Raw genomic sequence first — 27,695 nt, 5'->3', positions numbered from 1 at the left:
TCCTGTTTTCACTGGCACTGGTACACGCTCCAACTGTATTTTCTTAATCGATACGTGTAGGATTCGGCAGCGTTGCATAGCAATTTTGGTACAAATGACATAAAAAAAATCAGCTACTCGCTAGTGTGATGTGCAGCTATCCATAGGAGCGGCCAACAACTGTACATCTCTTTGTTGTGATGACGTTTACAGCGACGTCAGCTCCCATAGGGCATGTTCTAACACGTAATTTAAGGGACTTATTTCTTTTATTAAGTTGTTTTACTTGAATATTGCTAACATAATGATCCACAGGTGTCATAGATTATAACTATATAACAGACACAAGCACAATATGTCTTCTTTAAGTCTTAACATAGATTTTTGACAATTCAGATATACAAATCCTACATACTGCATCACTCAGAGTAGTAATAGTAGTAATATAAAAATGATGAATGGACAATAGCATGTCCCGCACCTGTCTGTGTCTCTGCCCCCGTACCTTAGCAGCGATGGAGGCAGCGGTGATGTGGGAGGACGAGCTGTCTTCGGTGGACGCCACGCCGCTGTCCTTCTTGTCCTCGTCCTCATCCTCGCACTGCACGCCCTTGTCCTGCGTGTGCGTGCGGGGCGGGGACAGCGGAGGGGGCGGGCTTCGATTGGGCGGAGACAGGGGAGGCGGGGGCGACGGGAGCTCCTCCAGCCCGTCGGATGCCTCCTTCACCCGGACAACCGCGTCCCGCAGCAGGTCGATGGCGTGGGGCAGGGCGGGCAGGATGAACTGGAAACACTCCTGGGAGAAGAGAGGATGAGAAGGTAGAGCTGGTGTTGGTTCGATGGTTGGATTAGCTAAAAAACTGTCCCTTACTATAGATCCCCTTTGGATCTATAGTACTTAAATAAAGTACAGATACCTAAAAAATGTATTTAAGTACATTTTACAGTGGATACGTTTTACTTTTACTTCACTACATTTGAGTTGAGCAGTATCTGTACTTTCTACTCCCACTACATTTTTGAACATTACTGAAAAGTAAATAGTACTTTTCATCTGATTTGAGGGTTATTTTTACCATGTTCGTGGCAACATCCTGACTAAAGTTTTCGAGTTCAAGTTTCAGCTTTGAGCAAACAAAAATAAACAAAATTCATAAGAAAAATTAAGAAATTGATTTGTCTTGTTAATGTTGAACAAAAAATCTCTCATCTTTAATCAATATTACTACATTTAACACTTAAACAAATTAACAATACTAAATCAAAATCTGTGTGAAATACTTTTACTTTTTACTCTTTAAGTAAATTTTTAAATGGGTACTTAAATACTTTTACTTTGTCCATGTGTACATCTACTTGAGTTTTAAATTTTCACCTGTGTATCTGTAGTTTTACTTTGGTAATCCTGGAAGTACAAGTACATGGTAGGGTCCTATTCTAGCCACAGCTGCCCTGGGACAGGCTGACAGAAGTGACACCAAACACCACATTCATACTAGAGGGGAAGCTGGCCCGATGTGATCAAAATAAAAATCATCTTTTACCAGACAGATTTATTAAAACAACTTCAGTTGTTTATTCAAATTAACTAATTACAAAATAAACTGTTAATTTGGTAAGACAGAAAACATGTCACTTAAATTAAACACTACAACCACCTGCACACAACCACACAGAAGTACTCCAACTCCAACTGGCAGCTTTTATACTCCCATGTGAGGGTCAGGACCACCCACACGGCAAAATAGATGAACAATAGCAGGTTATCACAACTTCATGTTTTTATGTCCCAATAAATGCAATTTGAAGTAAACTATAAACACAAGGAACCAAAATCAAATACAGAAATACAGTGGAAACTCAAAGAAGTCCAAATAGACTACCCCTACACATGGTCTGGTCCATGACCTCAACCAAAGCTTATAAAAATGTCTGACATTAGACATGCCCCCTCTGTGGTGAACCAGGTGGATGTGTATAGATTCAACTCAAATGTACAAGATTGTAATGTTTAGTTGTATATTGCAAAAGAAAATGAAATCATGAAGTGGTAAATAAAATAATGGGACCAAGTAATCATAAAACCTGCTTCTCACACAAGTCAAGGGGGTAAAGTGTCTTGCCCAAGGACGCCACTAGCAGTCCCTCATTTCCGTATTAACTAAGCCCAACCCTGCTTAACTTCAGAGATGAGACGAAAACGGGCTCTGACAAGGTGGTATGGCCTAGTGATGGGACTTTCAGCTCCTTTGTGGGATCAGTATCTTTTGGTCAAAGAGTCGTTCAAAAGACGGGCTCTTTTACTATTTATTTATATGACAAGCTGATGTACTTTTGTGCGGAAATCTCTCACTTGTGTCGTCTGATCTGCTTCTGTGCTGATTCTTGTATTGGTTTAGTGTTAATCAGTGTAAACATACATACAAATTGGAAACAAAAAATTGAAATTTGGATCCAACAGTTCCAACTCATTTACACACATCACATCACTAGTACGGCCACAACTTTTTTCAGAAGTACTCAAATATCTTGTTAGTTCAATTGCAGTTTAAGCTGTGAAAAACTAGGACTAAAATGTTCAAATGTGCTCCCAAAAAAGTCCCAAAAAAAGAAATGGTTATATATTTATAATTGAGTAAAGAAGCTCTTTTGAATACCAGTCCTTGTCACCTGTTCACAGTCCTCCTCTGAGAAAGAATTGATTGTTGAATTTGTATATGACACTGCCCTCTACTGGCCACTTTTGCACCAGCTTGAATTTCTATGTGGGTGAAGTTTCTTTTGGCTTTTCTACAGCACTTTTTTAACATGACAAAAGATATTACCAGATATTTTTAAGCAGTATTAAACTAACTAATATAGCTTTAGAATGATATTGTATTCCAGACAAATTACATAGTTGTATTGTTACCTGTTTTTTGTAGGAATTCTAATATAAGAAAGTATGACTGCACAATTATAAACATGACACATAACCCAAAATCTATAAAAAGGTCTTTTCAGGGGCCAACCTGAAAATACACAGGAATAAAAAGAAGCAGACGTATTGAGAGCGCAGTGCTATGTATACGCACTAGAGGCTGCATTGATTGGGGACTGTGTGTGTGAGCCAAGCACTGACAGTAGTGAAGGTGGGTGGTAGTCTTCAAAATACACAAGGATCACTTATTTTGGTCAAGTAAAAATAATTCTCACTCAGATTTTCACAACTATGTTTATCTGTCTATGGGGTTTAATATAAGAAAGGTATATGGTAATGTTACAGTTTGCATTATGGGTGTTTGATCCCATACAGGAAGTAGGAGGTGAAGTATTGTTTTTCTTTCTTTTTTCACATAGATAAATAGCAACTTTCTACATCTAGTTAATGAGCTAGCGTTCCATAGCATCATTAGCATAAATACCTTCATTACATTCTGAAATTATAGTTTTACCCAAGAAGCCCAAAGAATCCAATCAAAACTGGTCCAAACCCAACCTGGAGCCGGGTTAAGTACCGTTTAAGTACCCTAAGAGTTTTAAAGAGGGAGTATTTCACTTCTATGGGATATTAACCGCTAACATAACATATTTAGATCACCATATTACCTTTTATTGTTTGAAAAAGCTATATTCACCGAAAACAACATATTAACATGTCTTATGCTCTGAGTCTCCTCTCTCTTTGCTCTCTATGCTAAGTCGCTCCCCCTTCAGAGCGCTATCACAACACAATCAACATGCATTTCGCTAATGAAACTACTGCACATCGCATCAGGTTTGTGAAGTTGTTGTGTACAGTTTTGGTATCATGCTTATATATATTTATGGGGAATTGTCATGCGGGAGCGTGGGTGATGTCGGATTGTGGGCGGAGCATTGTACAGATTCTTACAGCTAACAGTAAGGAAAGTTTGATTAGGGCCTGGGAGAGATCACTAGGTTACTGCATGGATGACATTGAAAACCTCTTTAGGCATGTTTTTGAAGGGACCACAACATTATATCATGGCAGAAAGCTCAAAAAATCCCGTCTTTAACCTGGTAAAGCTTATATGTAAATGCATTTGTAGTTGTGGCAGCTTGTCAACCTCTGCCCCACGCTATCTTTCTCACTCACTCCCCTCGCTCTGTCAGGGCATCTGGCTTTTTCTCTCTCATCTTTTCCTCTTTCTCCAGTGTATCATCCATTTATTCATTCACAAATGTCTGCCCTCACATCGTTGCTACGGAGGGACATGTGTGCAGTGTGTTTCCAATGGCCCAACAACACACGAGGAGAAACTCAGGCTCAAATTATGGTCAGAGAATCAATATTTGCCACCATGCCTATGACAGACAGAGGGCGCCAGTGAGTCCTCTTACCTGTGAGCCTTTTTTGCTTCCTGGGAGGTTTATGATGAGCGTCTTCCCCCGAATCCCACACACAGGTCTGCAGTGACACAAAAACACACAAAATGACCACATTGTATCATAATTTGTACAATAAGTGCATGAGGTAATACTGAGGCGTATTATCGGGAGCGTGCCCCACTAGCAATACAATAGGAGTATGTAGGCCTGCAGTATGTACGTAAATGCAGTGGACTGTAACAAAGTAAAAGTAGTGAAGTACTCTATACTTAAGTACAAATTTTAGGTATCTGTACTTTACTTAAATACATTTTCAACTTTTTACTTTTTCTTCACTACATTTGAGAGCAGATATCTGTACTTTCTACTCTGTTAAATTTTTTAAGGGGATGAAAAGTAAAAGTATTTTTATGATAGTTTGAGACATTTGAACCTCAAAATCTGTGTGAAATACTTCTTTTTACTCTTTATTTTTTCATATGATACTTGTACTTAAGTAAAAGTACAGATACCGGAGCAAAAAACAAAAAAAAAACTCAAGTAGCAAAATTGAGTACTTCTTTCACCCCTGTGTAAGTATACGGCCTACAGCAGGGGTCTTGGGGTCCAACCTTTTTCCTCTGGTGAGCTACTTTTACAAAACGGAAATGGCAGAGAGCTCAAAATGGCACATTTACATTTACTAGTCATACCATTGAGTTATTCAGCGTAATAAATATAATTCATAAATCCTTTGGGGAGCTATTTGAAATGGGGTGGAGAGCTACAGGTTGGAGACCCCTGGCCTAAAGTATTAGGGCTACACAAATATTACAAAAGTGTCACTACTGCAATATTGGCTGATGCAATTATTGATATCGCAACAAAATAACTATCACAATAACATTAAGGTTCTCCATCAGATAACAAAATGCACTGTTTTTATGATTATATTAAGTAAAGATTATTTTCCTTCTTGAGTCCAAAGTTAGCCTTGATGTAGTCCTGGTTTTTGCTAGGTTTTTATTTGACCGAGTTTCACTAATATATTAAAGAATGTACTGTTTTACTTAAATATCCCAATAACATCAAAATCACAGTTCTTGTTCAATATCATGCAGCTCTGTACAGTATGTAAATGCACGTATATGGGCATTACCTGGACAGTATGTACAATAAGAGTATGTGTGGATGTAGGCCTAGTTTGTATATGTACGGTGGTCATATGGGGGGGTTACCTAGAGAGCATGCCCAGCGGTGTGACGTTGAGGGAGCCCATGAGCATGGCCAGAGACATCCCCGGGGCCTCGCGCTCGATCACCTCTTTAGTGGCCTGGAACAACAGCGCAAGAAGAGACAAAATATATGTTATGTGCCACAGCTCTTGAGCAATACGCAGAACAATACTTTTGCTGCATTTTAATATACAAATTTACTTAAACAAGCTATAAAACAACTCCTGTTTGTTATGTTTCTAAAATCACAATCATACAAATAAAAACGTCTCTATTAATGTCATATTGTACTTCTAATTTTACTTTTACAATGTACTGTGATGATGACAACTCTACTACTGCCTACAATAGTACTACTAACACTTCAGCTTTTATAATACTGTCAGTACTATTCACATTATTTCGCAGTACTAAAAATGCATTATTCAAAACCCCACACGCACATGCAGCCTGAAGAGTGAACTAAAATGACACGTTCCACTAGCTTCATTCATAATTGCATCCAGTTGTTTGTGAATCATGTCTAGACTGAGCACATCATGGCTGCCCTTCTCATATTGATTTACAGTGATGCTTCGAGCTGTCCGAGGATCCTTATATGACCTCCCTCCCTCTCCGTCTCTCTCTCTCTCTCCATCTCCGTCTCTCCTCCCTCTCTCTTTCCTGCTCGGTTCACCTGCACATCTTTCTATTCATACATAACCTATAAGCAGCGGTAGTCAAAATAGCCAGTATTATCAGCACGATATCAATCTCATAGAAAAATCGCCATGGAAACATCATTTATTTAAAGACGCTGTATCTGAATTTTACTGTCTTAAAAACGTTTTGCAGTGGTCCAAAGTTATTCCTCGCTTACCTCATGCATTGTGAGCATCTGAATTATTCACCGAGATAAGGTAAGAAGCGCTTTTCACAACTTTCACAGTCCAGGGTCTTGGTAATGCTAACAACAACTAGCATGCTAAGACTCACTTCATGTTTATCGGACAATAACGGTCATGGGTCACATTTTTATATAGCGCTTTTCCACCGTCAAGGCACTCAAAGAACTTTACAGCAAAGGACCACTCACACATTCATACAACAATGTACGCAAACACTGGGGATGAGGGGGGTTAAGTGTCTTGCCCAAGGACACAACGAATTGTACTGCCAACCTGTGGGTCAATGGATCTGACCGCTCAACCGATGGTGTTTATATCGAGATCCAACCTTCCAATCTGAGGAAAAACACTCGGCCAACTGAGCTACTGTCACTGTCATAATAAAACACTTTATAATTATATGCAGTAGTAGTTATTTTGACCTCAAGAGCTGCTTATGCAATATATCTGTACTGGGACAAGACATCTTTGCTCAAATACATGGAGAAAATGGGGTACAGAGCTTTTGCGCATATACCTGGTTTTAATCTTGTTCTAATTATTACTTCATCAACCATAGTTTTGCACTCATCAAGTGGCAGTTTGTGAGAAAAAGTTAGAGATTGTACCTCATTTTTTCATGTAATAAAGTAACTTCCGTCTCATCCCAGTACAGATATATTGTAAAAGCAGCTCTTAGGTTCAAAATGAGACAGCTGTGCATCGTCTGCATCTAATTATGAACTGTTTTTATTGTGCAAAAAACAGGAAGTAACACTGGTACACTGTAAGTATGCTAGCTGGTGTTAGCATTAAACTCCACTCTGGCCTAACTAGTTGTGTTTTTCACATTTTAAACCACAGAAAAAGTAGAGCTAGGGACAAATAGAGATTTCTTACTGGCAGAGAAGTTTTCTGATGATTTAAAACGGAAATAAAACTTTAAACAAAAAAAAACAAACAAAAAAAAAACTAGGGAAGTAAGTGTAATTCCCCCTCATCTGTGCACGTGTGTTACCTGTGTCCGCACACATAGGCAGGCACAGAGCTAGCCTGTCTGGTGTCGTTAGCTTCGATCAGATTAGCACTGTTAGCCTTATCGCTACACTACACTGTACAGGTCTGCTCCTCCTGCTAACACGCTGTAGACCGGAGCTGATCCAGACCAGAGATAGGACTAAAAGTGGACCCGCTGTCCCCAATACATGTGTCTGCGCAGGGTTGAAGGAGGGAAGATAGGGCCAGGAAGAAACTGATAGCATTTGAAAAAACTAGCACCAAGTTGGACATTTTAGTACGTTAGAATTGGACGTTTTGTTGCAAATAAGCTAGCTGTAGTACAGGGGTGTTCATTACGTCGATCGCGATCTACCAGTCGATCGCGAAGGCATTTTGGGTAGATCACGTCCCGTCATCCATCCAGTCACATGACTAATATACAGGACAGTCAGATTACACCTTAACTCTAGGTCACATCATGGACACTGCACACACATAAACAAGCGCGAGTTAGCTTAACCCTATAGCGTCGGATCCTATCGTCGCCGATAGAGCGCGGTTGCAGACTTTCCAGCAGCGTAACTCCGCAACCAGTCGTGATCTCATGTAAATTCAAATGACGTCTCAAAGTGGAGACATGGGGCTATCTAAATATTTTACCATCATTAGGGTAATCTGCCTCTGTTGTCCCTCGAAGGTGACGAATGAGAGCGCGGGTGATGCGGGGATTTTCACACTCATTTATTCGATGCATAAAAGAAAACATACAGATGGATGTGTAAAATAGAAGTAGTTGTGTGAAAAAAATGCAGTAAATTCTGATACTTCTTTTAACATGATTTTTATGGCTATAAAAAAAGACAAAACCGTAATCAACATGATTAGCTCTGTTATCGCTTTCAAACGAAAAATGCAATTTTACTCCTGGATGTCAGAAGCTACTGCCCGAACTATACATCCCTCACTGATTCCATTCAGTGCAAGTCAGAGCAGTAATCATCATTCAAGTAATGATGAACATGTAAGAAGTTCAATTGTGTTGTGCAGTATTATCTTATGACGTTGTGCCAGGTCCATCAAAATGCACTGTACATGTAAGAATTCATAATACATTTACAAATAAATATATGTTTAACATTTTTGTATTAGGTGGTAGATCTTTCAGACACGATCATTTTAAAAGTAGCTCACATACTGAAAAAGTCTGAGCACCCTTGCTGTAGTATAATCCCGAGTATTACACCATGTTACATTTAGTTTTGAAAATACCATATTCACCGAAAACAACATATTAACATATTTAGTAAGTTTCACTTCTTTTTGGAGTTCAGAGTCCCCCCTTTTTTTTGTTCTGTGCGCTAAGTCACTCCCCCTTCAGAGCATTATCACAACACAATCACGCAAATGAAACTACTGCACATCGTATCAGGTTTGTGAAGGTGTAGGGTATTGTTTTATATTATGCTTTTGTGTATTTATGAAAAAAAAAGTCTGTGTACTGCTGCGTTCGAATATGGCCCAGCAAAGATCGCTAGATTACTCAAACATGCACAGATGACACAAAACCACTTTAGACTTTTTGAGCTTTTAAATATAATATTGTTTCTTCCCAAAAAAATATCTGTATCTTTGTGTTTCGATTAATTGACACACGTTTGAATAATCCTGCTTCAAAATGCTCGGCTCCACAGATTCCTCTCTTTTAAAATAATTTACGGAGACCCTTGCCTAAAAATAGAACGTGCCGCCTCCTCACCACTTACAGCGCATTATAACGACTCATCTGAAACAACAGCCACCGCTTTGTCCTTTGTCCACTCAGCTCTATTTTTATCTGAGACTATTTTCATACAGACTTTGATTTGGTGATTTCAAACCTGGCTGCGCTTGGTGTGAATGTGGAGTGGAGGAGATGTGTCCGTACTGTGAGAGGTGTTACCGAACTGTTAGTCCTCTAAAGCCACGCGCCAACACTGCAATATGTCATCAACTATCAACAAATATGTCGGCTCACACGTTTAGACAGATCTTTAGACGAATCATTCTACTGTATTTCTACTTTAACTGACTATAATGCAGTATTTGGCTTTTAAATTGTTCCATATTAAAGGACCTGTATGCAGCCTCATTGTGTTTAAAAAGGCACGACCATCACAACTGAATGATCACCTGTGCCTAAACCTGCAGATAGAGAACACATACAAGTTTTTCTCATTCTCACTATATATTCAGATCAAACCAAACAGATTTCTGCATTGAAATTGGCAACACAAATGCCAGATGTGTATAAGGCTGATTCTGATGCTTTCTGATTTGATAACTGCTGTGAACCAAACACCAAATGACGACATCTACCTCCTGTCTAAGGACATGGATCATGGATCTGTAATAAGATCTTATTATACTTCCATAACATATATAGAAAGCTGAAATCAAAATGGCACATTCGGTTCTTTTAAATGTTGTAAAATTGAAAAGTGCTGAACTTGTGACTTACCTCTGGTGTGACGTCTCTCGGGGCAAAGCCGGTGCCCCCGGTGGTGAGGATGAGGTTGAGTTCTTTTTCATCGCACCAGTCCACCAGTGTATCCTGTCACATACCATTACATAAGTTTAGTTGAAATTAGTGATTGCACAAAAACATGTAAAAAATACACTAGCAATCACAGTTTTCAACATACAATGTTACAACAGTAACATTTTTGAAAATAATTGGCTCTGTGCACAACAGCACCCGACAACCTCACTGTTAGTGTCACTACTTCCTGTCTAATTGTATCTCTATGAGGGTTTTGCAGAGTCAACTAAAATGAATAAATATTTAAAAATCAGGCAATGGACAGGGAGCTGAGACACAAACACTGAGGTGTTTGTGTCTCAGTGTTAACAATAATACTAACTGAATTTGAATAGGTTGTTTATTTGTTGTTTTTACATTTTCTGATTGACTCTGACTGAAGTGACCGTTAGCTTTGAGACAGTGAGCTCACTTGTGTGCTGCTGTGCACAGAGCACATTGCAAATATCAGGAAATCATACCTTAATATCTTCTATTTCATCTGGCACTATTTTGTACGCCACGATCATTCCTCCCAACCTGGAAAAACACATGAGACATGGGTAATCAGCAGTGCGACGCAGGCATAATTGTAGTATTGTGTAGTACATGTAGTGTGCATGTCATAGTTATCAAGTAGTAGCCCAACAGTCATAGTAGTAGTTTGTTTTCATAGTAGCAGTATGCAAAAGTTGTTGTATTAGTAGTAGTAGCAGTATTTTTGGTTTGTTATAGCTGTATTTGTAGTAATAGTAGAAGGATTGCATTGACCACATACTCTCAAAAGTATATATTCTTTTCAACTGCAAGTGTAATTTACTAAAGTGGTTCTACTACAAAAACCTTTATTTAGTAGTACAACCAGTAACAACGTATGGAGAAATAGTACTAGTTACTATTTGTAGTTATAAACTGTAGTAGCCTAATAGTTGCAGTAGGAGTAGTTTGTTATAGTGGTAAAAGTATGCACAATTTGTAGTTGTAGTAGTATTTTAACTTGTGATATTAGCCATAATTGTAGTACGTGGAACAGACCTTTTCGGATATTGTCAAATGTACATACCTTCAGTAGTAGTAGAAGTTGTAGTAGTATTTGTTACAGTAATAGGAGTATGCAATATTACTACAGCTTCATAGTAATAGTATTTTAGTCTATGATGGCAGCTGTAATTTTACTGTGTAACACACCTTTTCATATGTTGTCAAATGTTGTCAAACAGCAAGTACATTTACGGAGATAAAACTACCTTCTTAACTACTTATACTACAAAAACAACTAACTGTAGTCCTACTTTTAATTAGCAATACAACCTGTAAGAAAAATACTACAATACAAATTATCCAAAAATCATCGAAGCAGCTTACTCCAGTTCCTCCTGAATGCCCTTGACCGGCCCCGTTAAACACACACGTTACTCGTCCAAAGTGTGATCTACAGCGCCCTCCTGTGGCCACCCGGGGCACTGCAGCTGAGTTAGAACAACCCCGGGCTCAAGGTGAAGCCTCTGCACAGACACGGCTTATGTAACCAGCTTCTCTTTTTTCACATGGGAGCTCTATTTTGGGACGACGGCTGCATCTCGCCTCCCGTGCACCAGCAACACTTAAGGAGAGGGCTAAATTCTGCCGCCCACCAAAAATGCGATACAAACTTGGATCGTCAGACAGTTACGCTTAAAGGGCCCATACTGCGCTATTTTCTGAGCTATGTTATAATGTTGTTTCCTCATCACAAACAAACCCGGAGTTGTGTTTTGTTTCATTCACACATGTTTAATACACAAATCCTGCATATTTAGGAGGTGTTCTCTCCAACAGAAAACACTCTGTTCCACCTTGTGATGTCACGTGGTGATACAGGAAGAGCTCCACTATGTTTGTAACCTCCAAAAACTTTCACTGGAATCATTTGGATACGTTAAACCCTGGAACTGCCAATGTCTACTGAACTACAGGTAAAAGGTAGCTGATAACTTACGACAACCTTTTAAAATACCACTTGATGACATCACAGGGTGGAAACAAATCACAAAAAGTGAACGTTGTTAAGTTTACTTCCTGGTTGAACACAGGTAGCAGACTTGGTAAAAGAGGTAATTCTGCAACAGTTACCTAGCAACTATAATGTTGACAAGGGCCAAAACTCATCTAAATTGCACAGTAGTTATGATCAGACAAATACAAATAAACAACTAACTCTTTATTTAATTTAAGCTGCTAGAAAAATGTGTTAAATCACAGTTCTTTCTTTTATATTCCCATGTGGCCTTATATCTGTGTAATACCTCAGTGTCCAGGTAGGTTCAATAGTGGTCCATGTGTGTATACTAGTCTATGTGTCTTATACTTGTCCTGATACAGCTCAGTTCATTCTAAAGATATTCAGGAAAGGTTAATTTCTGTCCTGTGGCTTTTTTAGTATCGATACCAGCTCAAATGAGTATCTAGTTTTGATACTAGTTTTAGTATCAATTAAATGTTCATAGTATATGGTCACATTTTTATATAGTGTTTTTCCACCTTCAAACCTCTTTACATCAGGAAATCACCCACCTATTCACACACACATTCATACACCAGTGTAACCAGTGTACGCAGACACCATACGCACCAGTGTACGCAGAATAAGTATCTTATTTTCGATGCTTTTAACAACCCTATTACCATGGAAATATAAAGTTCAAGCCGTACTTTGGAACATTCTTCATGGAGATGGACCCCGTTTTATTGCCTAGGGTTCATGTTTTTTATAGTTTTACTGTGGGGGATATAGTCAAAGGAACAGCATTTATATGGCCTGCTCCAGGCCCAATAAGAGTCAGGTTTGTGGAGATGCAAGCCTGTTCACGGTCATGACACATATTTTTCAGTGTAACATACAACAGCCAATGAGAAACATTATTTTAGTCTATTTTCTAGTCTTTGGCAAAAAAAAAGTTACTGTGGCTTTAAGTTTGTATATTTCTTTCAAAAACAGCTTAAGTCCCCTGCCCTCCATCTGAAATTATGACATCACAATTTATAGGTTATCTGAGTTGAAACACTTCTATGTAGCCTCTCTCTCTGTCTTTCTCTCTCTCTTCTCACTCTCCCCTCTCTCTCTCTGTCTCTCTCTGCTCTCTGTCTCTCTCTCCTCTCTCTCTATCCCCCCCTCTCTCTGTCTCTCTCTCTCTCTCTTTCTGTCTGTCTCTCTCTCTGTCTATCTCTCTCTCTGTCTGTCTCTCGTGTTTGGTTCTGGTGCAGCACAAATGAAAATATGCTCGACTCGAATAGCTGGGGTTCCTTCCTGGTTTCCACGGCAACCTCTCCATCCTGTCTGAAGCAGAGGAGCAGTGAGCGAGCCAGCCAAATGTTTCTTTTTTCTTTTTCTTTTCTTTTTTCTAACTATCGGGGATGCCATTTTTGCACAAAGCGGCAGTATGTTGTTGACTAGACGTTTTTGTGAGTGCGTCTTGGGAAGATTTTTGTGCAGTGCAGCGGGAACATATGTCAGTCAATCCCAGAGTCAACACAATATCTGGGCATGGATTTTGTTTAGTTATATATTTGCTGTAAAAAAACAATATTGTATCTATCACTCAAACAGCTGCGAAACTAAAATCAAATTGAGACTAAAATGAATAGTTTAGATTAAATAATTTCCTTTGAAAACTGAATGTCCTTGTGTCTCCTGTGTAAACGCTGCTAACCCTGTACGTTTAGACCTTTACAAGTACGTTCTGAAATGTCCCCGTGTATCAGATGCCCTCCCTGTGTCTCCATGGGATCCTTATTGCTTGTACTTTGTATTTTCCACAGTATGGCATTAAACTTATCTCCATGGACCAATGAGTTCCATCCAGCCTTCTGATAATTTATTTTTCCAGACCGACGTTTAGTTTGTTTTCATATCTGACAGTTTGGACAGCTCTCTAACTGTGTTCCTCAGAGTGGTCACATGATGATGTTGCTGTGACATGAAGAAGTCAGACTGCAGATGGCGCTGTCATCCTGTCTCCACCGGTAAGAAGACAGCACCATCAGGACTGTATACCCATGGGACATTAAACCGGGACGAGGGGGCCTTTTTACTCTCACGCGCCACGTCACAACAACATCACGTGACCACTCAGGAAGAGCGCTAGTGATAATAAACTATCTCCATGGAGACAATCGGGTCGACGCCTTCAGACTACTCGTTACAGGTCAGATCTGTGGACAGCTCGCTCTCAGTAACAGTGCAAGTATTTTTCAAGCAATTTAAACACCTGCAATGGAGCAAATGCAAGACAGAACAACTGAAGACTATACTGTGGAACATTCCAGGCAATGCAATAACACCTCCATGAAGACAATAGTAGTGACCGGTCAAACGAAAAGTTACATAGTGTACCTTTAAAGCTCTTGGGCATGTTTAAAATACTTCAAAATTTATGACAAAAGTGTGTACATGCTCAACCCATTAAACAATCATAGCACCTCACTCATGTCTTTATCTAATTCTTTCAACGTTAAAGACATTGTACCTGGTTTTAACTGTTTTAAAAATGTGGAAAAACACAATTAGTTCATTTTAAACAGTTGGCAGTGGTTCAAAGTCATTCCGAGCACCCGAATTATTCACCCTGATGAGTTTATAAGCGCTTTTCACAACTTTCAGAAGGCAGACTGGAGTTTTACGGTTAATATAATGCTAACAACAACTAGCATGCTAACAACATACCTCACTTCCTGGCCTCACGGCGGCCTCATTCCTTTTGACCCTTGTGTACAGGCAAGTTTAGCCCCTTTAAATTCCACTGAATCTTGTCACTGCTAAACTTTTATTTTCCTAAGACAAAATTTCAACTAAATTTCGAAATATCGTCAGAAACATTTCAATACTTTTATCCAAATGTCGCGCTAAAACGTACAACACAAAGCTTTTCTGTGAGATGGGAACAAGGAGTAGTCCTGGTTTGAAGACGGGCCTTTTAGCTGAGGTGTGGGTACGATTCCCGTTATAGTAACTCCTTAATGTTGGATGGAATGGTCTATGGTTTTGGCCTTGAAAGCAGAGATGACGGGTCCATGAATATAATAGCGACATGATACTTTGAAAGCTTTGGTGCGACTGCAGACCACAGCCACAGAAGCTAGCTTGGGTGTGTTAATAATTGAAGGATCTTGTACTCCTCTCTCCTCAGAGGGAAGGAGTAGTGGTTTGGAGTCCATTATACGATGGTAGTAAGGTTGTTCCAATCTGAGATGCTTCCACAGGTCAAAAACTGTGATGGAATAGAAAGTTGAGAGCTCAAATCTGAAATACTGTCATGACACTACAAATACTATGGACAACAACGAAGTTTACTGCAAGGTTAAGTTGTTGTCTCAAGAAGAAGTGAAGACAGAAAGTAGGACTGCCATAAAATCTGGTACAAGATTCTAAAACTAGAATCAAAACTATTAATACTTTGCAGTGACATCACACTGAAGGGGTTTTACATGTGTGTCTATAGAAGAATGTTCAGCAGTTACCATGGTGACACAATGCAGACATTATCACACTACCGAAAAGTTTAGTCTGAAACTCAAAAAATACAAAATGGATTTAAAAAAACACATTTTCAGGAGGCTGTGAACAATTGAAGCGTTCATGGTCCTGTTTAAGTGTTTGTTTATTTTCAACAAAAAAGTGAGAGTGACTAACTGAAAAAATGTTGCCGAATGCTAGCTAGCTTGTGACTGAAAATGTTATGTTAGAGGGACATGTTTAACAGCACAAACCAAGATACCTGTTGTAGTTTCAACTGAGTTAGTTCTTTACGGTCAGATTGTGTTAAAACAAAGCTAACTTGAATTACAGAGCAGACAGAGCAGTGCCTCTAGTTAGCTTAACCTCCCAAGGAAGGTTGATGACACCAGCTGCAAATTTCTTTAATAATTCACACTCGATTTCGATACTAACAAATAAACTTGATACTTGATACTGATTCTGACACCATGATGATAAAAAAAACACATTTTCAACATTAAATGGTAGCACTCTCTATTTTTTTATAACCCTAGATATGAATAATTAGAATGTATAAGCTAAGTAAGGAAAAACTTTGGACCTCTGCAAACAATTTCAAATGAACAAATTCTGTTTTTGCACATTTTTAAAGACAGGAAAAATAAGGTGCAGCGCCTTGAAGAACTAAAAACAACCCGTCTATATAAAAAAAATCCATCTCCCTCCCAAACAGAGACATGTTGCTTCACCTGTAGCTGCAGTCTCTGTCCTTGAGCTTGTGTGGTGTGTTCTCATTCTGCACATCATTTCTCAAGCTCACCTCCGGCTGCCCCCCCTCCTCCACACACAGACACACACACAGACACACACACAGACACACACACACGCACTGCCCCCTGATGGATGACATGTGTCGGCACGGCCCTGTGTTGTGTGTGCAGCACCCAGACTGTGATTAGGGCTTATGTTACACGTCCTGCAGCTCTCCTTCTCTCTATCTCTCCTCTCTCTGTGTCTCTATCTCTCTTTCTTCCCACAGTGGAGGTAGACTGGAGCCGCGTTGGGTAGTACAGTTACTTTTACTTGTACTTGTGTTGAGTAAAAGTTTTGGTTACTATTCCCATTGTGAGTCTAAAAGTGATAAAAGCTTTGACAATATTACATGGTTTGAACAACGTTTCTGGCACTGTTATATTTTTTTGGTGTATTCTTTAAAAATATCAGATTTGGGGCATTATTTAAAGACACTGTATGTAATTTCTCAAAAACGTGAAAAACTGAATTAAATAGTCACATTTTTATATAGCCCTTTTCCAATTTCAAAACACTCAAAGCGCTTTACATCAAGGAACCACTCACACATTCATACACCAGTGTACGCACACTAGGGGCGATTTGGGTTAAGTGTCTTGCCCAAGGACACAACAACAGCATTCATCTGTGGGAGCTGGAATCGCACCACCATTTAGTTCATCTTCAACACTTTGCAATGGTCCAAAGTTATTCCTTTCTTACCTTATGCGAGTTTATAAGTGTTTTTTTTACAACAGAGATCAGAAGTGAGACATGCTAACAACCACAAGCATGCTAACGCGCACATCCTGATGACCTCAACAGCTGCTTATAGACTATATCTGCACTGGGCCAAACCAAATTTAGCTCCAATACATTGAAGAAATAGGCTACAGGCTCTTTAAATATTTTCTTGGACAACAGAGAAGACGACGACTGCTTCTACTTGAGTAATATTATGTATAATTTGAAGTAGCGGTTTTCTTAGTTGAAAACCTTTTTGGCTACTCATTTCAGTAGTTGAAAAAAATGCTTGACAAATCATATTATGTCATCACAGCATCCAAAATCGACATCCAATCAAATGGCTCGTGAAGTCAAACGCACGTTCTCATTGGCTGTTGGTTACTCTAAAAATGGCCGACAGTAATGTAAAAAAAAATTATAAGTAGCTATTGTTCCTTAAAGATGTGACTGTTAACTCCAATATAAATCTATTATGATTGATTATTTTTTTCACATAAAACTTCTTTCCAAAAAGTGACAGTGCAGTAGTGGGTTAAGCACTTTCCCATTTACCAGAGGGTTGCCAGTTCTAATCTTACACAAACTCATTTGACACTTGCCCGCTAACTGGATGGTCGCTGGTTCAAATCTTTCGCAGAGTCATTCTGTAGTAGACTGTTTAAGTTAAAATACACATGACTTCTCTCCAGGAAGTGACAGTGGTTTAGTGGGTTAAGCCCTTGCCCGCTTTTGAATGGTCTCCGGTTCAAACCTCACCTGACCCCATTCTGCTGTAATCTGCTGAAAGTGAAGTGTACATGACTTCTCTCCAGATAGTGACAGGGGAGCAGTGGTTTAAGCACTTGCCAAATCTCTGGAGGGTTGCCAGTTCAAATCTTAAGCAAATCCATTCTGTTGTAATATGTTAGGGCAGAGTGTAGATAACCTCTCTCCAGGAATTTCCAGAGGAGCAGTGGGTTAAGCACTTGCCAACTTTCTGGAGGGTCACCAGTTCATGTATATATGACATTTCTATAGAGAGTGGCAGTTGAGCACTTGCCCGCTTACTGAAGGGTTGCCGGTTCAAACTTCACACTTCTTTCATAATCTGCTTAATGTGAAGTACAAAATGACAGTGGTGCAATGGGTTAAACACTTGCCCACTTACTGTAGTCTTACACAAACTTGTTCTGCTAATATCACTGAGTATATACATGAGATCTGTACATAGAGTGACAGTGGAGCAATGGGTTAAACACTCGCTCACTGACTGGACGGTTTCCAGTTCAAATCTCACCCAGGCTCATACCAGACACTTCTTAAACCTCTTCCTCCTCCAGTCAAACTCAAATGGACTTCCCGACAGGATAATTCCCGTTGTTTAGGTTACGGGGGGGAATTCACTGGTTGTGTCTGCATGGTCCGTGCTGTCAGTCATGTATGTATTTTTAGAGCTTAATAACCAAAGGCCAGGACTCACAGGGAGGGGTCGTGGATGAGGTCTTTGAGGTTGACACCACTGCGGTCCTCTGCCAGGTTTCGATAGCAGCTGTCACTCACTGCAGAGAGAAAAAAAAAGAATATAAACATATAGGTTAAATGGTGCGAGAAAATCTACATTGCTTTTCTTTATAAGTGACATATCAAATAAAAAAATATGGTTTAAGACAGATTAATACACTTCTATGTGGTATTAACGGCATATGTAAAATAGATTACATATATTTAGATATCTTTTATTGTTTTGGAAATGCTGTATTCACGAAAAACAACATCTCAACAAGTTTCAGTTTCGTTTTTGATGCTCTGAGTCCCCCCTCAGTTCGCTCTCCTTGCTGTCACTCCCCCTCTCAGAGTGCTATCACAACACAATTGGTGTGCATCCAGCTAATGAAACTACTGCACATCGCATCAGGTTTGTGAAGTTGTAGTATATTGTTCTGTATCATAAACGTATATTAACCTTAAGGAGCGTTCGAATAATAATGGATGACATACAAAACAACTTCACGTATGTTTTTGATGAGAAAACAACATTATAACAAGGTAGAAAACTCCAAAAAGTCACTATCTTTAAGTTTTTGACATACGTCTCTTGCCCCAGTACAAATATATTGTAAAAAAAAACAAACAAAAAAAACCTCGGGGTCAAAATGAAACTGCTACGTGCTGTCCAAATCTAATTATTAAGCAGTTTTAACCTCGTCCGTGAACCAGGAGGTAAAGTTATGTGCCCTGTTAGCATGCTAGCTGTTGTTAGCATTACTGAGGTGGCAAAACTATGCTCTGGTCTTGTGAAACACGCATATAATCTCATCGCAGTGAATAATTAAGATGCTAATTAGGTACAGTGGCTTTAATCTTTGCCTTGATATTAGAACATTTTTGAGATTTTTTGTCAATAACGTCTGGACATTTATTTGTGCATTGTATTTTCCAAGAATGCTACTTCTTTCTGGTAGAGAGTGACGCATCCACACTAAGGTCTGTAGTAATTTCAACACACAGTGACCTCAGAGCACACACTAATGTATTTTTTCATCTCGCTTGCCCAACAACCCAAATCCAATATAGTGTTGGTAGACGTCATTGACCTAGACCCACACCTCCTTCACTGTGTAATGAGGAGAGGCCCCTGACTGGAGCAGGTGGGGGCCACAGAAGGGTGGGGGCCCCGTGAGTCATCGCAGACTGGGGGATGGATGTAGACTGACAAGGAGAGAGAGGAGAGAAAGACAGAGGGGAAAGTGTGCAGATCGGCGAGGAGTAAAGGTGTCCCAAAAAGTCGTTAATAACAATAGGTGGGTTTATTTCGGACACTTTAGATTCCCCCATCAACCCAATATACGCTAGCTACCAGAAGGCTAACCGTGTCGCTTTGTAGCACTGAGCAACTGAAGATTCATGGATCCCTGGGTGCTGCACTGAGGTTGCGCCACCGGCAGTACGAGATGAGTGTTTGAGTGAGGTTTGTGGCAGAGCTGCACAATATATCATGAAAATATCGATAACTCAATATTGGCTGATGAAATTATCGATATCGCAAGAACATCAATATATCGCAGCAACTCAAAGTTCGTTTTTGGAAAGTAAAATGGACAAAAACGCAGATTGGATTCTTGATTTTCCATATTAAGTTTTACATTAGACTTGGGTTGGTCTCGGTTTAATCTCTTATGTTTTTTTTTTATTTTGACCCAGTTTGACTAGTAAATGAAGGCATGTGCATTTTCTACTTTAATTTAACTGAACTTATTGTGCCAAAAAGTATATTCACATAGCGCAGTATCGTATCTCTTTGTCATGTCAGGCAGCTCTAGTTTAAAGCAGCACATATTACGCTATTTTCTGATCTTCGTTAAAATGTTGTTTCCTCATCACAAACATACTTGGAGTTATGTTTTGTTTCATTCACATATGTTTAACACACAAACCTTGCATATTTAGGCTGAGTTCATCTCTCAAGCAGAAAACACTCTGTTCCACCTTGTGATGTCATCATGTGGTAATACAGGAAGTGCTCCACTGTGTTTTTGAACTCCACACACCTTCACTTTTCAGCCGATAACTGATATTTAGCTTTTAAAATCCATAACAATGCCCACAAACTTATTTAAACTTTAAGTAAATATCACAAAATACTTTTCACTGTTGTAAAAATAATAACAAAAAGTATTTCAATCGATTTTTTTGTCAGTTTCAGCTAACATCGATATTTCCCCGATGTTGAAACGATATGAGGGATATGACGGTCATCCCTAAAACAAAGTGTGCCTTATTCACAGAAGTGCATTATCTCTCCACTCTATTCCATTTCGGTTATAGACCCCAAATCTGTATCACAGCAGCAGAACCACCAGCCACCTCAGCCTCTCGAATGTGTTATAAAAGATAGACTGTTTTATGGGCTATACTATGGACATTTTGACTGCTTACAACAAAAATGGTTAAAATCTCAACCTTTTTCTGATATATACTTCACAAAAATGTATACAACTCCTTGGCATAACTTATATGAAGAAAGAGGAACACATTTTTAGACTAAGAACTCCACTTGGTCAACTATTGGACATTACTTTCAAATATGTCACCCAATTCTGCTGTTCCAACCTTCGATCTATACGCACATGGAACAAAACTACTTGCTGCATAAAAACCAGGGAACTTCCTTCAAGACTGCAGTGTTCCTCACAAGCCTGCGCCCTCTCTCTCTCCTCCTCTCTCCCCCTCTCCTTCTCTCCCTCTCTCACTCTCTCTGCTTCCCCTTGATCTAAAAATAGCTTGCTCCTCTCTCCTACAAAGAGGCAGCAACTGTTCTGAACCAATCAACATGCACTGTCAAAATCGGGTACCGCGGCTCCGCCATCCCTCCGTGTACGTGTGTGCGTGTGTGTGCGTGTGCAACGCGGGGAAGTCCTGGGTGCAGAAGAGACCGCGATGGAGGAGAGTGGCGATCCTCTGCTAATGTAACGGAGGGAACACAAGCCAAACAATACGACAATCAAATGTGTGTGAAATCTGCAGTGGAAATGGTTTCAAAGGAATACAAAGTGTGATACAGCGCCCACCTGCTAAGCCCCGCCTCTTGGACTTTTCCAGAACTAATACTGCAAGATGATTTGAGTCACCTGCAAAGTCAAAATGCTACAGGTCTTGTATCCAGAGGTGGGAGGAGTCATTTTACACATCTATGGGGTATTAACAGCTCACACGTAACATATTTAAGATCGTCATGTTACCTTTTATTGTATATATGATATGATAGATATACTTCTCCGAGTCACTCCCCCTTCAGAGCGCTATCACAACGCAATCGGTGTGCATTCCACTAATGAAACTACTCCACATCGCATCAGGTTTGTGAAGTTGTAGTGTATTGTTTTGTATCATGCTTTATGGAGATCGCCACATTACTCAAACATGCATGGATGACATCTAAAACCTCTTCAGGCAGCGATATAACATGGTAGAAAGCTCCAGAAAAGTCCGTTTTGAATAATACCCCCTTTTTAAAGCTGCACTGCGTAACTTTTCTGTTGGAGAGTATGCCACCTGCACCTGGTTAACTCTATGAAGATGTTATCGCTTTGCCTGGAACGTTGCACAGTATGGCATTAAACATATATAACTTCATGGAGACAAGCAAGTGATGCCACCAGGCCAAGTTACAGGTCAAATCTGTGGAAAGGCGTTCACACTCACAGAAAGAAAGACAGTTTGGCAATATATTTTCAAGCAGTAAAAACACTTAATTAAAACGTAATTGAAAAAGTAGAAGGTAGATAGACTGCTCCGGACAAACAACAGCTCCATCTAAGTATTTAAACATAACATAATGATGCAACAGTGTAAAAAAATCAGATAAAAAAGCCAGCATGGCCTGCCCCCTTAAAGAATTACAGGATGCACTGGAAAAGCCTGTATGGGTTAATTAGGCCGATTCATGGAGTAAGGGACCCATATACAATGCTCTTTGATCGAGCCCCCTGCTGTTTTCATGTAGTAGCTATAGGTAAGATGAGAGCTGATGTCATACTTTTGAAAGAAGAAAGCGGTTAGAAATTATTTTATGTCGATGTGAGATCTTCTGACTCTAAACTAAGCAATTACTGATCGTCGAAGTTCTCCACACATTCAATTCAGAAAACATGAAGACAATCAAAGTGGATTTGTGTTTTCATCTATGGAGCCTGTAGCTTATTGTACTATTTTAAAATATAAACCACAATATTCATCTGAAATTCAATCTGACTTGAACTTTTAAACTAAACTAAACTAAAAATGGGGAATGGACCATGGTCTCTCTGAACATCACCACAATACTTCCTGGCCTCACCTCTTCAAAGCAGCATTTTACAGAAGTGAGAAGTGGATTGTCAATATAGGCATTTTTTATATTTTTATAGGCAGTTTTTCAAAATTACTATGCATTAACACGACTGACCAAAAATTCTGCATCCAAATCAAAACTAGAGATAGATTGACATATCAAGTGAGTGATATTTGCACTTTTCAGCATGTTGGCTATCGGCTTTACATCTCGAACAGATGCCGATATTTTGTTTGGCCCAACCTGCTGCATGGAAAATATATACATAAAGCTTTATTTTAAAACATCTGTCCAAAGAGGGTACTGCAAAAAAATGAAAACACTGCTCTCCTATCCAGGTTGTAGTAAAACAAGTTTGTGAGTGATAAGATTTGGGGGAAAATGGTCAAAATCTGACCTATATATCGAACCAAAATATCGGTAGAGCTAGCTCCCGTGGATTATAAACTCAATATCGGCATCGGTCATGAAGAAATCAATAACGGTCAATCTCTAATAAAAAGCACTGTACTGGACTGTAGGCGGGCATAGGTGATGGGTTCAACTGGAAATTCTCTGAGCATTCAAGCCTCAAACTCAGACAAAACAAGTATAATCCAACATACACAAAGCGCTCTAACGCTGTATAACTAATAATAATTTTGCATACGTTCCCTTTAAATTAGGATGGAAAAATAAACTGACTAGAGAAGAACGAAACCAGGCCTTTCTTCTCTCCATAATCACAGCGTTGGCATTGACATGGTGACATAGTTCCAGAGACTACACTGTACACTGCACGCTGACAGGAGCAATGACAGGAGCAATGACAGGAGCAGCTTGTGTGATCGCTGTTTCACTCCACTGGGACATACAGCACTCCCTACAGTACAGAGCAGAGGACTATATCACAGGGCTGTACACGGATGAATACACCAGACAGATAGAGATGACAGCCATGCTCCAATTCAAGTAGCAGTAGTAGTAGTAGCAGTAGTAGTAGTAGTGGAACCGCAGCAACTTCTTAGTCTAAACAAGAAAAAGAAAAAAAACTTCAAATGACACATAATTTAAAGTTCAAGGCTGTCTGCGCTGGCTACCTGGAGTAAACAATGGTGTACTTCAAGGATCTGTTTTAGGCCCCAATATGTTTTTCCACAGTATGCTTGCTAACCTAATTTTGAATATTTGTTATGATATATGTAAAACTCTTTGTTATAATATAAATAAAAGAGTGTTTAATGTCTTTACTATGCTAAATTGACTTTTGGAGTTTTTAGCCATGTTGCTTCCTCGCTAAAAACACATCATGTTTTGTTTAAATTCACAAATTTTGAGTAATCCTGCAAATTTTGTCAATATCTAAGAACTCAAAACTCATTGTTCCATTTTGTGACATTATGAGGTGGTAATCCAGGAAGTGCTCCTCTTTGATTTTAAGTCCATGCCATTTCAACTAGGCTAATGCTAATCACTTCAATAGTCGGCTAAAAAAAAAGTACAATAAGATACATCTCAAATTTGAACTTTTTTTTTTTTTATTTAACTTTGAAAACAACTTTTAATTTAATTTAAACTGCTCATCATTCATCAGTGCAACATCCCTACTACTATAAGACCACCTGAAATTAAATAACGTAAACAAATAAACTGACTATAGTCTATATAAACCCTATGAGCAAGCTTTACCACTGATGCAGACCAGCGATCACACCATATATCTCCACTGTCTGGATGCTAAACGTACAGTTAGCATGCAGTCGCTCCCTGTCAGATTAGCCAGTGGGCCGTCCTAGCTAGCGGGCTACGTGCTGTCAGCCTGTCAAGCCGCTAGCTAGCACAATGCATTAATACAGCCCTGGCCTGTTCGCTTCACTCCATCATTTCCGGAACATAAAGCAGTCAGCACTCTTATCTCCCCGGGATCCCTCGCTAATGGGGCTTTCCCGTATAGCAACCACACTCACACACACATAGGGCTGTACGAGTGGCTATAGAATCAAATATAGATGGAGAACACGCTACAAATACAGTAATGTACAGTTTATTTAAAGGTGATGGGGGAAGCCTCGTGGACACCTGCTGCTGCAACCATGGCAACAAGAGGTTTCAAAATGTTGCCATCTTGATACAGTAAGTAGTTTGGACTGGTTCTGAGACAACTGTGTTACATGTACAGATTTGTTTTGATATTTTGAACTACGACTGAATGATTAGGTAAAATTTTTAATTGTGATTTTTCTGACAAGCCTTGCAATTACGATTACTTTTTCTATTTGTTTAGGATTCTTTTCAAAGTTAACAAAGAATCACAGGGTTAGCAGTTTTCATAAGTTCTTATAAGACAGGATATATGGTGTTTGTTGAGAAAATGATGGTAGTTCAAAAGTTGCGGCTTTTGCAGTTTGCTTCTTGCGTCCTTTCAAATAGCGATTTCAATTCAATTACGATTAATCTTGCAGCCCTATTCTGAACCAAATTCTCTGGCAAGATATTTCGAAACTAGCCAGAAATGAATCCAAAAATATTGCCAACTCTATCCGAAGCAAGATTCTCTATTTAATTTCATTTTAATGTATGCGAGGTGAAGTGTTAGTCGGGTAAATTTACAATATGGCTTCTTCTGCTACTCACTATTCTGCGATTCACGATCCCAGTGTCTTCCAGTGTCTGTGTACACTGGTGTATGAATGTGTGAGTGAATGGGTGAGTGGTTCCTTGATGTAAAGCTTTGAGTGCCTAGAAGGTGGAAAAGCGCTGCATAAAAATGACCATTTACCATATGTACCTAAGCCTCTACTAAGTATTGTCCTGCAAATACAGATTATACCAAGACATTTTTTTTTAAATTTAAGAATACTCTCAACTATGCCAATCATCTCTTCAGCCATTCGTATGCACACAACTCCCTTCGTTTCATCCACAGCAGCAGAACCTGCAGCCTTCTCAGCCTCTCCATCTGCTCCTCTTCACCACAACCAGTGTCTAAAGGCTCTGTAAGGGAGTTTACGCATTCAAGATCATTTCTATTACATCTTAATCCATTTTTTTTTGTTGGTTTACATCTTTTTCATGTACTCTACTTTGCATAATTCAAAACACAAGCCATCCCTTATCGAAGATGTTCATGCTGTGACCACGACAACATAGCCCCTGGACTTAGATTAAACGTGCCTAATGACAAACACTGGTATAGATCCTCCTACAGATTTGTAAAGAGGGAGGAGACGAGAATTTTGCTTGGAGGCTATTGGTTCTTAGCTTTCTAAAAAAAAAAAAAATCTGCCATCTCCCAGCCCACGGCATCTTGGGTAGATTTCCAAATTAATAAAAAAGGCTTGATGGGCGCTGCATGGTCAAATATAGTGGCAGCAATAACAGCAGATAAGCTAATCTAATATAAGGCGCTGTATCTTAGCAACCTTGTTAATTCCGAGAGAGCGGAGAAGGCATTCATCATGAACGACACGCCCCGAGCAACGCACCAATTACTCCCGAGGCAGCGTGGGGAATTCAACACACACGCAGGCAGGTGCAGGAGATGGACAAGGATTCTGAAGTGAGAAATAAAATGTAGAAAGAACAGGTTGGGTTCACAGAGATCACAGCTTTCTAGCCTTGTATCTGTGTAATCCCTCAGTCGTCCATTTACGTTCTGTGGTGGTCCATGGGTGTATACTAGTTTGTGTGGTCTTATACTTGTTCTGATACAGCTCAAGATCGTTCTAAAGATATTCAGGAAAGGTTCATTTCTGTCGGTGAATGTTACTTTTTTAGTATCTATACTTGCTCAAATGAGTATCTAGTTCTGATAATAGTTTTCGTCTAGTTTACTAAACCTCCCATAGCGTTATACAGGCCCTTTCACACCATCTGAGATTATGACATCATCAAATTCAAGGTTATGCACTGGCATCACTTTATTTGAAAAATGCCCCTCAACGTTCTGACTGAGTGGCACTGAGGCAGAACTATGGGCACCCTAACAGACAAAATGTGTTTCTTTGCTTTTTATTGCTCACCATTGACATTCACATACCTTTGCCAGTCACCAATAAAGTTCCAAAAGGCTGTGACGTCATCTGCATAACCTCTATGGATGCTTTGCAGAGACATCCTGCTGGGGGTGTTCTACATGTATGTGTATTGGCTGAATGTTCAGCAGTTACCATGGAGATACAATGCACACATTAGCAAACAATGTCAAAAAAGTCTTAAGATGGTCTGAAAACTCAAGAAAAAATACAAAAAACAGCACATTTTCAGGAGGCTGTGATCAATCCGAGTATTCATGGTCCTGTTTAGGTGTTTGATTTTCAACAAAAAAGGTGAGAGTGACTAACTGAAAAGCAGAAAAACTTTAAAAACTCAGAGAAGCTTTTTGGATTGACCACTCGATGTCATCAAGAGGTGTGTTTTCTTTAGCTCTCGTGAAGAGCTCTGACTAAATACACAAGATTATTCAAACGTATGCAAAACAAAACACAACGAAAAAGCTGAGAGTGACTAACTGAAAAACTGTTGGCTAATGCTACCTAACTTGTGACTGTAATGCTATTTGAGACAGACTTGTTTAACAGCACAAATCAGCTCACCTGTTGTAGCTCCAGCTAAATCAGTTCTTTACGGTCAGATTGTGTTCAAATAAAGTTCAGATTAAAGTCTATCAAAGCCTCAGACAGAGCAGTGCCTACAGTTAGAATCACAAACCCAGGAAATATTGATGACATCAGCTGTAACGTAGCAATACAAATTTAAAAGGTCTACTGAATTTTGAACCATAAGAGAGGAGCAAGATTGACCCTGAGTTTGCACTGCTTGAACTTGGTCTATGTTACAGTTTTCATTGTGGTATTGTGGGTCGTCATACTTTATTGTTAAAATGCTGATTTTCTTAAAACGGTATGACGAGCCTGGATCATGTAATTTCACAAGACAAAAGTGTTTA

The 27,695-nt window shown here is 39.4% G+C and overlaps 1 protein-coding gene across 3 annotated transcripts in view; it reads right to left on the bottom strand.

Annotated features, from left to right (window-relative positions):
- Window positions 1-27,695, bottom strand: part of gphnb (gephyrin b) — a 113,333-nt gene that overhangs the window by 49,429 nt on the left and 36,209 nt on the right. For all 3 annotated transcript variants that reach the window (XM_033990885.2, XM_033990886.2, XM_033990888.2), the window contains exons 2-7: window positions 18,419-18,497; window positions 10,430-10,487; window positions 9,888-9,980; window positions 5,529-5,623; window positions 4,324-4,390; window positions 485-775 (exon numbers count right to left, since the gene is read on the bottom strand). In XM_033990885.2, the coding sequence (XP_033846776.1) occupies window positions 485-775; window positions 4,324-4,390; window positions 5,529-5,623; window positions 9,888-9,980; window positions 10,430-10,487; window positions 18,419-18,497 (683 nt within the window). The remainder of the gene's footprint in view (window positions 1-484; window positions 776-4,323; window positions 4,391-5,528; window positions 5,624-9,887; window positions 9,981-10,429; window positions 10,488-18,418; window positions 18,498-27,695) is intronic.

The sequence above is a fragment of the Periophthalmus magnuspinnatus genome, chromosome 24 (assembly GCF_009829125.3).
Source record: "Periophthalmus magnuspinnatus isolate fPerMag1 chromosome 24, fPerMag1.2.pri, whole genome shotgun sequence".
NCBI classification, from domain to species: domain Eukaryota; kingdom Metazoa; phylum Chordata; class Actinopteri; order Gobiiformes; family Gobiidae; genus Periophthalmus; species Periophthalmus magnuspinnatus.
Note: the sequence above shows the minus strand (reverse complement) of the source record. Positions and strands in the feature narration are given on the sequence as shown.